At 58.1% G+C, this 16,007-nt stretch overlaps 1 protein-coding gene across 2 annotated transcripts in view; it reads right to left on the reverse strand.

The window, feature by feature from the left end:
- Positions 1–14,983, reverse strand: part of SEPTIN9 (septin 9) — a 145,631-nt gene extending 130,648 nt beyond the window's left edge. Inside the window, exon 1 of one of the 2 annotated variants that reach the window (XM_081804405.1) lies at positions 14,887–14,983. In XM_081804405.1, the coding sequence (XP_081660531.1) occupies positions 14,887–14,905 (19 nt within the window). In that variant the 5' untranslated portion in view covers positions 14,906–14,983. The remainder of the gene's footprint in view (positions 1–14,886) is intronic. The other variant, XM_081804408.1, reaches the window with a different exon arrangement.
- Between the last annotated feature and the right edge of the window lie 1,024 nt (positions 14,984–16,007).

Genomic DNA, 16,007 nt, shown 5'->3' on the forward strand with positions numbered 1-16,007 from the left:
CAGGGGCAGAGGGCAAGGGTCACACGAGGCCGCTAGGGGGTGGTTCACTCAGGGCACATCCTCACCTCTGCTCCTGCAATGGGCTCCAGGACCAGAAACCAGTTGCTTGTGGGGCCAGCGGCCCTGGTCCTCCCAGGTGACACCCAGACCCAGCAGCTACCCACAAGGACAGCCACTGCCTTCTGGACACCGGCCAAGCCCTTTGCACGCATTTCCCACGTAACTCTCACTACTCCATTTCACAGCTGAATTTCAGTGGGATTGAGTAACTTGCCTGAGGCCACACAGCTACCAGGAGTTGAGCCCAGAATGAACCCAAGTCCCATCAACCTCCAGAATCTGGGCTTGGCCAAGTGTGCGCCCCCCACCCCGACTGTCTGCAGGATGGTGAGGGTGCTGTCACTCAGTCAGGCACCTGCCACCCCCTGGGATAATGCACGTCTACCTGTACTGTGAATTGAGATGTCCCTGCACCAGAGTCCCGGACCCAGCCCCCTCTGCTCTGGGCCTGGGCAGAGCTGGGCTGGATTTGGGAGGGTGGAGGATGAGCTGGTCTCTCCCGCAGCCCCAGGAGGGAACAAGGACGGAGCCCCAGATTAACACGGCCTCGTGTTGCACGCGCACTGTCCCGGCACACACACCCTTGGACCAGTGCGTGCTCCCTGGAGAGGCTTACGGCAGGCAAGTCCCGACTCGAGGGGATTTGAGGAGGTGCTAAGCCAAGCAAACCCGGGGCTGCCAGGAAGGGGACCCATGGGAGTGGCAGGGGAGCATGACTGCTGCCAGATCCTGCTGCTCCGGAAGCGGGCTGCCTGGGCAACCAAGCCATCCCTTGAAGCTGTAGGGACACCCCATGCTGGCCAGCAGAGGCCCTCCCCGCAGACAGCAAGATGAGCGGAGAAGGGGCCCCGGGTTAACCCAGAAATCTGCCTGCAGCCTCCACCGTCTGACACCCACCCAGAACGCTGGGGTCAGAGGTGCTGACTCTTCTCCTGAAGTCCTCCAGAGAGTCTATTGGAATATTCATTTATTCCCACATTCATTCCACAAACCCACTCCTAAACTATGGGCAACAGGGAGTGGATGCAGCCAGCGCTGTTCCCAGAGGTTCCAGAGCTCCAAGCAGGGCGACCTGCAGACCTGGCCTCATGCCCGGCTCCCCGGGGACACACATGCTCTCCACGTCTGGAGGAAGCTGGATTTAGCAACAGAATGGGTGCGGTGCATCCTGCAGGGTCTAGTACTGACAGATACCTGCCGCTAAGCCTGAGCCTCTTTCCAGGGCTGGGGAGGACCCCAAGATGTGCCCCAAATGTTGAACCCACACACCACAAAACAACGCCGAGAGATGCACGTGGCAGGAGATTCAAGGGCCTGAAGTGACCAGCGAGGCTTTGAGGAGGCAGGGAGGCCCAAGCTGACCCTGGCAGGAGGCCGGGGGGCATGCTGGCGGTCATGACCACTTCCACGTGCCGAGGCCCTAGGACAGTCACGAGCTCGTGTCCATTCCCCACCCACCCCCACCAGGCAGGTGTCACCACTGCCATTTCAGGGCAGGGAGGCTCAGACGTCCCCAGATGCCAAGTTCTCCTACAGAGCCCCCCACCCCACCCCAGCCACACCAGGTCAACTTGACTGCATTCCCAGGTGCCCAGACATTTGGCCAAACATGGTTTCTGGGGGTGTGTGTCGTGGGGGAGGGTGTTTCTAGATGAGGTTAGCATTTGAATCGATGGACTAAATGCAGCAAGCCGTCCCCCCAGTGTGGTGGGCATGCACGGAACAAAGCAAGGGAGTATGTTCTCGGCCTGGTCGGGACTGGGACACACACCGGGGTGTCCAGCTTGCAGATGGCAGCCCATAGGCATTCCTCAGCCTCCATAACGACATGAGCCCGTTCCCCCACTGGTCTATTTCTCTGGCGAACCCCGACTGATACAGTGATCTCACCCAGCAGACACGCAAGCATTCGTCCTCAGTGCCCACCTACTCTGACGCACATCTGCTCACGGCTGAGCGATGAACACCTTCCCTCCTCAGACGTCCAACCAGAGCACAGGGATTCCAGGCCGGCCCTGCTGGACAGGGAGCCTGGACCACGGCCTCAGGCCCGTGTGGGCAGCTTCTGCCTTGGACTTCTGGAACGGACAGCTCTCTTAAGACCGGGAGAGGGTGGGCCCGAAATGTCTCTGGTGGGCTGCCCAGGGCAGGGAAGGGCGGGAGGAGACAGGCCCTGCTCCCAAGGCTGCTGAGGCGTGAGCGAGGGCATCCCCGGCCTCGGCAGGCCTCCCTTCCACGATGGCTGTGACCTCTCTCCACACCCCTGAATGGGAGCTACACTGCATGTAACAACCCATGCGAATCACCGTCTCATCATCACCCCCCAATACACACACATACACGAGCCACTCAGGGGTCCCACTGTCCGGCTAAGAGTGGCATCAGTCAGCCACAGCAGTGCCTGTGAATCCAGCGAGTCCCCAGTATGGAAACCGTACGGGGTGAGGAACAGAGAAGGAATGGGCCCAACATTCCTGTGGATTGACTCGCTTCCGGCTGCGACTCCCCCTGGAGAGAGCTGGACGCCCACCCGTGCCCCTATCCTGCTTCCGGCAAAGGTAAAAGGCACGAGGTCCCATTCAGGTTCCACACCCCCGCCCCGGGCCTCTGGTTCCCAAGCCCCCTTCTGCTCCCCAAACCCGGGGTGGAGCTGGAGTGGCGGCTAGGAGGAAAACAGCATCTGTCTCAGATTTCTTGGGTGGAGTTTTTGTTTTATTTATGCTGTTTGTTTTTCCGATTTCCCAAAACACGCGGCTGGTGCCAGGCAGCCCCTGGCATGGAGAAGATGCTGGGCATGCTGATTCCCGAGCCTGGGAGGTGGTGGCCCACGGCTCCCGCCTTCGCACAACCTCCCCGCCCAGCGCCGCCCACTCGGCCAGGCCTCCGCCTGGGAGGGACCCACGGCCAAGAGCTACTGAAATCCAGCTCCTTGGACCTCACTCCTCAGGCCCTGCCTCAAGTCCAGCGAAGAGGGAGCCGGAAAGGCCTCCAAGCCATCTAAGGGCTCAGTTGTTCCAGTTGAGAATTGAGTTATTTTTATGTGACTTTAAAATAAAACATTTTCTGAAGGAGAGGAGGCGATTTGAAATTTGGCCGTCTGGAGTCATCCCCGACCCAACTGCTGGAGTTCCCGGAGGCCCGGGAGGCGGGAAAGCCGGCAGTCCGAGGAGCAGGGTTCAAATCCAGGGTTCGCCAGGCGCTAGCTGCAGCCCCCACCCCCCCGGGAAATGCGGTCTCCGTTCCAGTGTCGGCTGCCCCATCTGTAGCCCGCAGACAGGGCACAGTGCACGCACACGAGTGACCAAGATTAAACGACACCACACACTGTGGGCACCTGGCACAGTGCCTCGCACAAAGTAAGCACTCGATAAATTATATAATCATTATCATTAGTAGCATATCAATCATAATCATAATAAGTTTAAAATTATTTTTATGCTTATTATTCACCAGCCACATACGCCAGCCTGAACCCAGGGATCTAGAATTAGGAATTCTCAAAGCTTGGCTGCCCCGAGCTGATGCATTTGAACAAAGTGTAAGTTAGTATAAGATCCAGAGGGAACAGTGACGCTTGGGGGAACTCAGGATCTGGGTGCTCTCCTAGACCCGGGCACCCCAGAAACTCCGAGGCTGGGTGCAAAGGCTGTTTCATAAGCGGTCACAAACTCCAGACCAGTGACACACACCAGTAAAGGGTACCGGGTCGAGCCCCGAGCCCGCGGGACTGAGGCAGAGGGCAGCAGAGGGCAGAAAGGGGGACTCGCCCCTGGCCGGCGTCTCAAACCGAATGAAATCGCAGCATTCCGGAGCAGGAAAGAAGATGCCAGACCAGGAACGGGGGCTCCTTGGTCCTGGAGAGAAAGGTGGCGATCCCGGGCAGGGCTGGGCCAGGTGGGGATCCCGGGTGGCATTTTCCTGGTAGAAAGGGTGTGCCGGGTGGGGGCACGGAGCCACCGTGGCAGCCCGGGGGCAGAGCCCACCTGCAGGCAGCAAAAACCGGTCCGGGGAAACCGCCCGGCGCCCGCGCTGCCCTCCGCCCCGCGGCCCAGCTGCAGCCCCACCCAGCACAGCAGCCGTGCGGCCAGGGGAGCCCCTCGGCCTGTCTCCTGGGCATCCCCCTGTGCGTGCAACCCCCACAGGGGATGCAGGCAGGGGTGCAGTCGGTGTGAAGGCCCTGTATTTCTTCCTTCCGGCCAAGGTTTTATGATGGGACCCAGTAAATTACAAGTTCGAAATGGTTCAACAGGCACTGAGGCATCTCACTAGACTCTTGAGTTCATACGCTATTATTAGTTATGATTTTAATGACTGCAACACCATGCACAGCGTCAGAGCCACGTCTCCGCCCAGGATCTGGCGGCTGTGCCCAGCCCCTCTGGGGTCGTGCACAGCCGGGACATCCCGACCCAGGGGGAGGGTGACACCCCCCACACACACACACATACACATACATGCACCCGGTTCTGCTCTGTGCCAACAACAAATGAGGTCAGGACAGTACCTTCCTCCAATCAAGAAGTCACCATTTTGCAGGAAGAGACACTATGGAAACTTGCACAAACGTCCATTTTCAATAAAGAACAGAAAAGAATCCATTTTCAATTTTTGTCTTCAAACCCCTGAGTTTGAGTCTCTCAGGAAAGAACGGGGAGGTCACAGCGACCTTGGCTCGGAGCCACCCGCCCCTCCACCTCCGATCCCAGGATGGGGGTCCCAGGACACACAGTCTTCACCCCTCTTTCTCTACGGCACACGTGCCCACAGAAGCTGGGAAGGGCTTCAGCAAAGTCAAGGGTTGCAGGTGGGAGTGAAGAGTCAAATTCTAGGCTTATCTTGAGAAGAACCTGAGATCAGGAGATAGGCTCCTCCCTCTTCTCCCAGCCTCCGCCTTTGCTGCCCGCAGAAGTGCACGCTATCCAGGGCGCTGGGGAGGTGGGGAGGCCTTCCCGCTCACGTCGCAAGCTCTGACTGCATCTTTGGGCCAGTGTTCACTCTCTCTGAGCCTGAGTTTCTGTATCTACAAGATGCAGACTCATGAAAATATTACTGAGCATCTACCCTGCACCGGGCACCATTCAAGGACTGGGGGATACAACAGTGACCAAAAGTGACCTGGGCTCTCCCGGCGGCCCTCACAGCCTCGTGGGGAGCCAACACGGGGGTCCGGCTCACGGGTCAGGAAGGTGCCAACAGCTTATGCACATGGGGGGCTCTGCTCAGCTCTCACCAGGTAGCCCGGTCTGTCACATGACCATCGGTGCTGACCAAGGTCCCTAGACATCTGGACTCTGGGGTCCCACCCATATAAACTACATTGCCATATGAAATACACTCAGTTGAACCTGAATTTCAGATAAACAACAGATAATCTTTAAGCATGAGTGTATTCCTCCATTCCTCGCCCCTCCCAGGCTCTCCTTCGAGGGGCAGAAGAGCTGTGGTCCACAGGCCTGCCAACCAGTGGGGTGTTTGGGAGAAGACTGCGAGGTGGGAGCAAGGCAGAAACGGGGTAGATCCTTCCCCTCTCTCTGCCTTGGGAGGTTTCTCCAGCAGCAGATCTTGTCTCTGCTGAAAGCTGCAGCTCCGGCGGGGCAGGCCCACCTTTGCCCCACTACCATCAGGTGATCGTGGCTTGGGACATGACCTCCTCCCTCTGACCCTCTGACCTGGGAGAGGGGTGGTGGCTTCCTGCTGCTAATCCGTAGGTTGTCTCCAGGAAGCCAAGGAACCTGAAGCTTCAGGGCCCTTGGCTGGCATGAAAAGGGCCCTAACAACACATCCACAGGGTCAAACGTTTTTGTAAAATTTGCAAAACAGAAAATATCTTATACCCAATCAGGTAAAATCACTGTCTATGTCCACTCTGAGTTCCTGCCCATCACACTCCTCCTGTGTAAGGTACGCGGGGGGCGGGGGGGCTGGCATCCGGGGGCTCCCGCCAAGGACAAGTTGGATGGGAAGATATACATACATAGTTTGGACTCAGCTGGGTTGTATTTACATGGCTCACAGGTATGTCTGTGTTTACTTAGGGGCCTGCTGGCCATCCCCAGGTGGCAGTCCAGCAACACTCCTTCCGATGACCACTCCAATCTGTCTGCTGTGCGGAATCAGAAGGGATAAGATGTGAACATGACCTGAGTGCCTGCCAGAAAAATGTGGGCAGTGGCGGGAAAGTGAGATGTAGAATGTGCGGAGCCAGAAACTAGGCCACGGGAAAGTCCACGGAAAATCATTCTGATCGCCAGACACAAAGTTGCAAGCAGAGAATTCACTTCTCTTCCATGGGGAGTCAAAACACAAAGTATCTCTGGTCAGAAATAAATACAAAGTTACAAATGCCCCATACTTTCCTATTTCTTTCTTAAAACAGAAATTATCTTAGAGATAGAATATATCAGAATTCTTGTGTGTGTAGGGCAAAAATTGTGGCAGTACCACAAACTCTGTGTGAAGTCACACCTTTTTTTTTTAAAGGGTAACAAGTATTTTTTTTTTTTTAAGATTTTATTTATTTGACAGAGAAAGAGAGAGAGTGCATGCACACAAGCAGGGGGAGCGGCAGGCAGAGGGAGAGGGAGAAGCAGCCTCCCTGCTGAGCAGGGAGCTGATGTGGGGCTCGATCCCAGGACCTTGGGATCATGACCCAAGCCAAAGGCAGATGCTTAACTGACTGAGCCTCCCAGGTGTCCCTAAAAACAAAATCTTTTTAAAAAATAAAATAAGGGCGCCTGGGTGGCTCAGTTGGTTAAGCGACTGCCTTCGGCTCAGGTCATGATCCTGGAGTCCCTGGATCGAGTCCCGCATCGGGCTCCCTGCTCGGCAGGGAGTCTGCTTCTCCCTCTGACCCTCCCAACCCTCCCCCCTCTCATGCTCTCTCTCTCTCTCAAATAAATAAATAAAATCTTTAAAAAAAAAATAAAAAAAATAAAATAAAATTTACAATCCGGTGTTATTTCTTTTTTTTTTTTTTAAAGATTTTATTAATTTATTTGAGAGAGCGAATGAGAGACAGAGAGCATGAGAGGGAGGAGGGTCAGAGGGAGAAGCAGACTCCCTGCTGAGCAGGGAGCCCGATGCGGGACTCGATCCCGGGACTCCAGGATCATGACCTGAGCCGAAGGCAGTCGCTTAACCAACTGAGCCACCCAGGCGCCCAATCCGGTGTTATTTCTTTCCTCATTCTAAACAAGGAATCATGTTCATACTTTTTTTAAGAGTTGTATAGACCCCACACAAGGTGGATCTGCCCATGGCTGTTTCTTTCCATCATCCGTATAGCAAAGACCTTACATGGAAGTGCTTCTGTTCCAAGTCCTCGAGTGATTTCTGTGTCCTGGTTAGACATCGAAACACACACCATGAACAAACTGCACACGTGAGAAAGACGAGCAGATTCACAAAGGGCCAGTGGACCCGAGGGAAAATCGAGAAGCCATGAGAAACTGCTGACTACAGCAGAACGGAGCAGGAGGTAGGTGCCCCCGGGATACGTGGAAGGCTTCGCCGGTCTTTGCTTTTATTGATTTTTAATAAAAACATTTTTTTGTCTATCCTCACATGGCGGGTAGGGGGAACACTGGAGTCTCCTCCTCTTATAGGGACACCAATCCCACCATGGGGGCCCCACCCTCAAGACTGTCTAAACAGAATCACCTCCCAAAGGCCCCCTTCCAAACACCATCCCACTGGGGGTTGGGGCTCCACCATACGGATCCGGGGCTGATCTTTTAAACAAGTCAGTCCTCGAAGCAGATTGATAAGCAGAGCAAATGGCATTTTCGGTTCATCAAACCTCCTTACAGAATGCTGCAATAAGAACACTCTTCTGGTTTTGGAGGCAATCCCAGGAATGATGGAAAAAAGGAGTCATCATGTACAGTGTTTTATTAAGCTAATTACCTGGAGAAATTTTCAGTATCCAAACAGCCCATGTGCCACAGCTGGGAGCACGGCTACTGTAACATCTTCACCTCAGCACAGAACCCTCGATTAGATGCACCTTCCGTGCCCCCCCCCCCACCGCCATCCCAGAAGAGGGTCAGCGTCAGCAGCTAGTAAGAGGATGGTTAAGTCAATCAGGGGACATGCACTCTGCAGAGCCAGTAAAGTTAGAATTCTGCAGTCCATGCATGAGATCTGATTTCAGGTGGAAAGAGCAGAATCAAAATGGTTTCGTAGGGAATGCCTACCTCTGGGAAAATACGTTATACCCTTTTTTTTTTTTTTTTAAAGATTTTATTTATTTGAGAGAGAGAGAATGAGAGAGAAAGAACACATGAGAGGGGATAGGGTCAGAGGGAGAAGCAGACTCCCCACTGAGCAGGGAGTCCGATGCGGGACTCGATCCCGGGACTCCAGGATCATGACCTGAGCCGAAGGCAGCTGCTTAACCAACTGAGCCACCCAGGCGCCCCTCGTTATACCCTTTTGATAACCAAATGCTGTGCCTATGGCCGAGGGCACACAGAAATCAAAGTTATGACTGACGGGACTGAAGAATTTGCTCTCGCAATTTCCTATTCACATTGGCAATAAGTAATGAACAAAACGAACCACTGGGGGCAGGTGTGGAAAGACAAAAGAGAAAGGAGAGACGCACAGTGTGTATTTTAGAAAGCTTTTCTTTAAGAAAACAAACCCAAAAACTGTACGCAGAGGTCTGGCAGCTGGAGCGTCAGGCCCCAGCTAGCAGGAAGGCGCTGCCGTCCAGAATGGCTGGCTCACCAGAGCTGAGGGTCTGCCCCGCCTCGGCCCCTCAGCCCCTCACTGCACCGGCCAGGAGGCCTCACGCTGCTGCCGCCGTGTGCCCTGGGAGGTTACGCCACCACCTGTGTCCCCCACAGCGTCTACACTGGCTCACCTCTGTGCAAAAACCATCCAACACCTGCCCCTCGACACACACACGTGTTTGAACCTGCGGATACAGAGCCAAAGTCACGGTCTTCTTAGCACGTTTTGTGAACTAACCCCCAAATCCCACTGAGCGGATTAGTCCTTAACAGGCTAGAAGACAACAGGGATTGGATTTAACCCACTTCCAAGTGGCTTGGGTTACAGGAGCATTATTCTCCCACTGGGATCTGATCCTGGCGGGGGGAAACAGGAGCACGGTCCCTGGGACGTCTGTGAGAGCCCCAGGATGCGGGTCGGATGGAGGTGTGGGCCAAGCCCGAGGCCGCCTGCCAGCCTACCTCCGCCTGGCCCCTCCTGGTAACCACGCTCCCCAGGAGCGATCTCCAGCACGGGCAGACGGCCGCTGCTGCCCCAACATGCCTGGCCGGGCCAGGACCGGGGGCCCTGGCTCAGCTCTCAGGGACTCGCACGGCTGTGTGACCAGCCCCTGGCTCCCAGGTGCAGGCCCAGCCACCACCCAGGCGTCACTGCACGTCCCGGAAGCTGCCCCGGATGAGCCAGAAAGAGGACAGCAGACAACCACCGCCCCCCGCCACCCCCTCATCCTATCTCGGCCCCACTCTGAAACCCCAGGCCCGCAGAAGACCTGACTCTCCAGGGGGCGTCAGCCAGCAGGACGGAGGTCTTCCCAGGCCTCCTCCCCCCCACCCGGCACTTTGTGGGGCCCACACCTGCCGCGTGGGGCCTGGAGCCAGCAGCCCTTGGAGGATGACCGGTGACGCGCGTTCCTGCCAGAGAAGGCAGGCAGCCTGGGCTCGAGGGCCACCCTGTGACCCGGATCATCTTACTCTCCCTGCCGCTGCCCCTTTTCCTGTCCTGGAGGCCTGCAGGCAGCCAGCAGTCACGCTCCAGAGAACCAGGTCAGATTCGGCCGGGAACAAAGCTCAGTTGTTAAAGAGCCTCCAAAAGGCCACTGACAGCAAGACGCCTGGGGGCCGCTGTCCCCTCTGCCGGCAGCCGCTCAATGCCCCCCTTCACGCAGGCTGCAAGGGACCTGGGCCCCGGCGGGGACAGGGGGATAAGGCAGAGAGAAACCGGGCTGGCAGCAGAGTGCCACACTCGACCTTGGAGACCCAAGGCCAGGCCACCCTTGCTGAGCGTCAATGAGAGCCACCGGGGAGCAGGAAGGACGTGCAGAGCCTGGCACTCAGCGGCGCTCTGGCAATGAGGGACTGAACCCACAGGAGAGTCAAAACAGGCCAGGAAGCTTGGGGAGACAGGCACCCCACAGCTCAGCCCCCGTCCCTCCGGGAGGCTGGGTCCCTCGTGTGCTCTGCACAGGCCTCTCCCACCCACAGACCCCCCCCCCCCAGCTCCCCAGGCCACGCCTAGAGCTGGGCATTCCAAGATAATAGCTCCAACAGAGAGAGCCAGGAACCCCCCCAGTCACCTCCCTCGCCACACAGAGGCTCACACCCCTGGGGCCTGGGGCCTCTCTCTCCAACCCTCCCACCCCCAAGGCCACCAGCAGGATCCGCCCAGGAACTGGCGCTCCTCGCCCCAGGCTGGGCCCTGCGCTGCTGTGTGCTGAGGCTTCCTTATCAAGCACATCTTAGACAAACTGCACGGCCCACGCAACACTACCCATGGACAAACAGCAGTGCGGAAACAAGGCCCCACCCCCAGGTCCCGTCCACGTGGGGCAGCCTGGGATGGGCAGGAGAGTCTCACAGGGCTGCCCAAGGGGTTGGGTGGGGGGTGGGGAGAGCCTTCTTCCTGCTAGCGGGGTCCCTGGGTCCTCAGGTGAGATGCCCTCTGCTGACACCCTCCTGAGAGCTCTGAGCATGTCTGCCTGGTTCATGGGCTCAAGGCCTCTGCTCCAGAGGGGCAATCTCATGTCCCCTCTGCACCTGTCCTGACTCGAACTGGCTACTTGGAGGGGGTGGATCTCCGGGAAGAAGGTGGGCTGCCTCACACTCAGGTGCATGCCACTGGACTCTCAGAACCCTCTGGGCTGGCTGGGAAGATGCTGCCGGGCAGGTGACTGGGAGCTGGGGTGAGCCAGAAGGGCGAGCAGGCCCATCACCCATGCCTGAGCGTGCCTCCCCACCTCTGCAACGGGCCAGCAAGAAGGATGGCCCCAGGTCTCAGGCTCGGCCAGCTTGCTCACGACTGGGGGGCTCCAGGGCTCCACGAGTCCCACGGTCCTGGGCACAAGTCCACGGTGCCACAGACTAACTGCACTTCATAGCTCTTTCTCTCTACCCAGGTCCCCAAATGAGCCAGAGCAAACAGGCTTGGACTCAAGGAGACAAGGGGCAGCGAGGACTGGGTGGGGGGAGGGGCCGGGATAAAGAAGAGGAAGAACCCTGCCTTAGCCCCCTGCCCACGCTCACCGGGCAACCCGGGGTTAGCTCACTGGGGAAGTATTCTCAGAGGTTCCTCTCCCGTCCCATAAGTCAGCTTCTAGGGCACTGGGTGTGAGGAAGGCTGCACTTCCCAGGGGCCAGCCCAGACATAGTCTCTTTCAGGCCGTTCCCCTGGGGTCCAGCCTCCTACCCAGGCCTCTGGAGAAGGCTCTTTAACGTCTGATAGGCCAGGTACCCCTTTGGGAATATCCTGAAAGCCACACAGAATCTCAGACTAATTCCCAAGTGCACCCACAGAACAATCCCCACCCCCCTGCTCCCCATTTCTGTGGTTTGTGGGCCTTAGATAAGCGCCTGTGCCCAAGAGGATTCCCAGGGGAGCCAGGGACACTGAAAGGCCAGGTGCCCATGACCCGACGTGCAGTGAGAAGCCCCAAACTCAGACCACCAGAAAACCAGGGGGGTTCAGACCACAGCCGGCTCCAACGCTGAGGGCCTGAGGGAGAAGCCTGGGCCTCACTCCTGGCCTCTGAAGCAGCAGAGGGTGCAGGGAGGACCGGGCATCTTCCCGGCTTCCTGGGAAAGGGGAGGAACATATGGCCTTCTCGGCCTTCCTACAGCTGGTAAGAATGATGAAGACGATAGCAGCCACCAAGGTACAGGGCAGGGGCTTCTAGGCCTTTATACGCAGGGGCTCATGCAATCCTCACAACAAATCAGCATCAACCCTGTTTAACAAATGAAGTGAGATCAAGTACCCTGCCGCACAGCGAGGAGGTGCCAGCCTAGGATTGGCTTCCAGGAGCCCTGCAGTTCGCCCCTGGGCCACGCTGCCTGTGGACCAGAACAGCAGGTGAGGTGGATCCAGGAAAAGGCTGGAGTGGCTTTGGAGCTGCCGTCCTGCAGCCCCCACCGGGGCCTTCGCTTTGTTCCCCACCTGGAAAGCCCTTTTTTACTCTCCACCTACTCCCACCTCTCATTTCTCAGGGCCCAGTTCAATCTTGCCTCCCACTCAAACCTCCCGTCAGGCCTGGGATCCCTCCTTCCAGGGTGTTTGGTAGCATTTGGAGCCTACAGCTCAGGTCGGGGCGGGGGGGCGGGTGTCATCCAGCTGGTGTCTCGCCTGCTTCTCGTCTCCCCTGTGAGCATGCAGCAAGGACCCCCGTCGTTTCAGCATCTTTGTCCCCTCGCGGCCCCGGCGGTGGGTGCCCAACGCATGGCGTGTGTTCAATGAATGCGTACAGCCCCAAGACACTTGGGATCCACCCCAAAGCATAGCTTAAAAATGTTCCCCGTTTCAGAGACTCGTGAGTGCTCAAAACCAGCTCTACAGAGGACCCCATTAGAATCACTTGATTTCTTTCTGAGCCCATAAATAGGTCCAGAAGCAATGATCTCACTCAGTCCAGGCAGAAAATAGAAGCCTTCTCAGCTGTCCTTGGATTTTCAGCCCTGGGGTGGGGGGTTAACACTGTTTGGGTTCTCCTTAACTTCATAGCATTGATGCTACCTAAGGGTCAGTCTGACTTCTGCAGAGCACCCCTCTGAACAGGGCGCACCAAGAGAACTGGGGCAGGCTCAGAACGAGGCCAAGAGGCCAGCCCGCCCCTGGGCCAGGCCCCTCCAGCCCAATCCCATACAACTGCAACAGAGTGACCCAGCCCGCCTTGGACCACTGCCAGCAGGGGAACAAACTGGAAGTGGTCCAAGCCCTCCCTGCTCCCATCCTCCAGGGCCCCGCCCCGTTAGGTAAACACAGGAGCCATGGAGGCTGCCTTTACAAGAGCTAGTTCCTACTCACCCCATAAACCCTACTTCCATTTATTACACAAAGCTTCATCTTTCTTTTTTAATTTACCTGGGGGGGAGGGGGAGAAGGCCTGGAGGAGAGGAGCCCAAGCCTGCTTCAGGGGCCCTCTGGCATCCACGGAGGTCTCAAAGGCTCCCCAGGAAAATGCCAAGGACCTATGACCTGGCAGGACCCATATCGCCCCCACTGTCCAGACCCACCAGCAGGAGGTGAAGCACAAGGAGCCTAGGGCGGGAGCCAACAGAGGTCCCTGGGATGCACTGGGCTAGCGATCCAAGGGAGAGGGCCGCACACGGCAGCAATGCCCACAACCATCTCAAGTATTTGGAGCATGCTGGGGAGGAAGGGAGGCCGAGTGCCAAATCCCAGCATATGCCACCTGGAAGCCCCCTCCCCCCCCCCCCCACCATTACATCAACGCGCCCACGCTCCCAAGATAGAGCTGTGCTGGGGGTGTCTGAAGGGCCGTGCTGTTTGCAACAAGGAGGTAAAAGTTGAAATTCTAAGCCACTGACCCAGAAGAGTATTTTAAAGGAAGTTCTGAGTAACCCTCTTTGAGACAAGTTATTCTTTATTACTCATTTCAGTTCCTGAATATGGAAAGCAGGAGACTGAGAAATGGCCCAAAGGCAGGGGGGTGGCCCGAATGGCCTCTTCAGCTCCAACTAAGTCCCATGATGCTGTCCTCTTTATCAGTAAAAATCAGTTCATGAGTCCTTGGCAGAAGACTTCATGTCCAAATAGATTAAGGGGAGGAACACAGTTTGCAAGGTGAGCAAAAGAGGAGATGCTACTTATTATTTGAGAACTGAGGACAACGGATCCTGCCAGGATCCTTTGGTGGGGGGGACCACGAAGAAAAGACAAGAAAAGAAAAGAGAAAGAAAGAAAGAGAGAGAGAGAAAGAGAGATCTGGGTTACCCTTGTCTGCCCCTCCATGCTTGTGGCCTCAGTTGGCCCATCTGTGAAATGGAACTTCAGAGTGATGCGAGCCAGTGAGGCCTCCCCCACGTGTGTGAGGTTAGACCTGCCGGTGGAGTTAGGATGCCAGCACCCGGGGGTGGGGGACGCACTCTGAGACCCACCGGATGAACCCGTGGTAGTAAGCCCGGGCCTTGCTGGATGGTCCCATTTGGCGAACTTCCCAAGCTCCACCGGGTAGAGGGGTAACAAACAGTTCATCTGAAGAAAGGATGCTGCGGCCTGGACCACCAGCAGCCCTGGAGGCTGAGCCCAGGAAATCCTCCACCCCACGACCCCCTGCACGCACACACATACGCGCACGCCGGGACCCGCGGGCGGCGCCTGGAGAGTCGGACGCAAGGGGCAAGGAGGGCGAGCAGGAAGTACGGCCAGCCTAGGGCAGCGGCCCCCACGGCGGCCCCTCCAGACACCTGAGCGAGCAGTGGCTGACGGCGGCGGGGGACCCTGGGCAAGGTCGGGAGCGGGGCCAGCCGTGACAGGGGTCAGAGGCCTCAGCGCCAGGACTCCCCCCCCACCCGCCCCTGCCCCCGCCCCCCTCACGGGTGGTCCCGACCCGCGCGCAGGCCCCGCGGCCTGGGAGCAAAGGGCAGCGCCGAGTCCGTCGAGGGGCTCACCGCCTGGAGGACCCTGGATCCGGGTCCGGGGCGGGGGCTGCGAACACGGGCCGGGCGCGAAGGCCCCACGCGCGGGAGCTGCGCGGGAGTGCAACGGCCCGCGCCGTCCCCACCCGCCACCGCCTCGGCTCAGGTAAGAAGGGCTCGTCCCGGGACACCGACCCCTCCCCGCTCCGGCCGCGGCGCCCACCTGAGTACGACTTCTTCATGGTGCCGCCGCGGCCGCCGCTCCCAGGAAAGTGGCGGCGAGGCCCCGGGGCGCGGGCTCCCGGGTCGCTAATCCCGGGCCCGGAGAGCGCGGGGTGGGGCGGGAGGAGGGGCGGCCCCGCCCCGCCCCCGGCCCCGCCCCCGCCCGTGGAGGTGCGCGCCCGGCCCCGCCCCGCGCTGCACCTGGCGCGGCCCTGCGGCCCCGACTCTGCACCCCTACGCAGCACGTCCGAGGGTGGGGACGCCTCGTGGCCCGCGCCGGCCTGCACCGCCCAACCCCTACCCCCACCCCGCAGCGCGAAGGGCTGGTCCCGGGGCGTCGCAGCTCCTTCCCTGTCTCGAGTCCGGGCGCGGGGGGGCCCAGGTGACCGCGGGGGAAGGAGGGAGCGCGGGGAGCGGCCCGCGCGCTCAGGCCGAGGGGCGAGGCGGTGGCACAGCGGGCCTGCCCCCCGGGGGGGCGGGCGACAGAGCCGGACTCCAGTTTAGTTGCCCAGGGCAGGGCAGGGTGGGCCGGGTACCTGTCTCTCTACCTGTCTAGGAGTCAAAAGAACAGACTGCCTCGACTCCTCTGATGAGCGGGGGGCCTCAGTTTCCACATCTGTAAAATGGGCGCGTTGTATCAGCTCATTTCTGTTCCATCTGAGAAACGTTGATCCGCTCTATTCCAGGTACTGTGCGCGGCTCTGAAGAGCAGACGCAGGGGGACACTCGGCTTTCCAACCCGTGTAGTACAGGCAGTGATGAGAGTGTGCATTCCCTGGCAAAAGTTGTACAGAAGTCTCTCTGCTTTTGTATCCTTAAGGAAATTTTCCGTAATAAAACTTTTTTTTTTTTTTAACGTACAGGAAGAAAGTGAAGCGTTTTGTCTAGAGGATGATGCCAGAGTTGTATTAAGGTGGTGCCAATTCAAGGTTTTAAAGAATGAGTAGGAATCTGCCAGGTAGCCAAGGTTTGGGGAGGCAGGCTGTTCCAGGCAGAGGGAAGGGCCTGGCGGAGCCCGAGGCGCGATGTCTCACAAGCGCAGAGAGACGCACCCGGCCGGCCCTTCCAGATTTGCCAGCCCAGGCCCCCAGGTAAGACAGGAGTGGTGGAGGAGATCCACGC

Source organism: Leptonychotes weddellii, chromosome 15 (assembly GCF_054177405.1).
Source record: "Leptonychotes weddellii isolate Sample4059 chromosome 15, ASM5417740v2, whole genome shotgun sequence".
Classification (NCBI taxonomy): domain Eukaryota; kingdom Metazoa; phylum Chordata; class Mammalia; order Carnivora; family Phocidae; genus Leptonychotes; species Leptonychotes weddellii.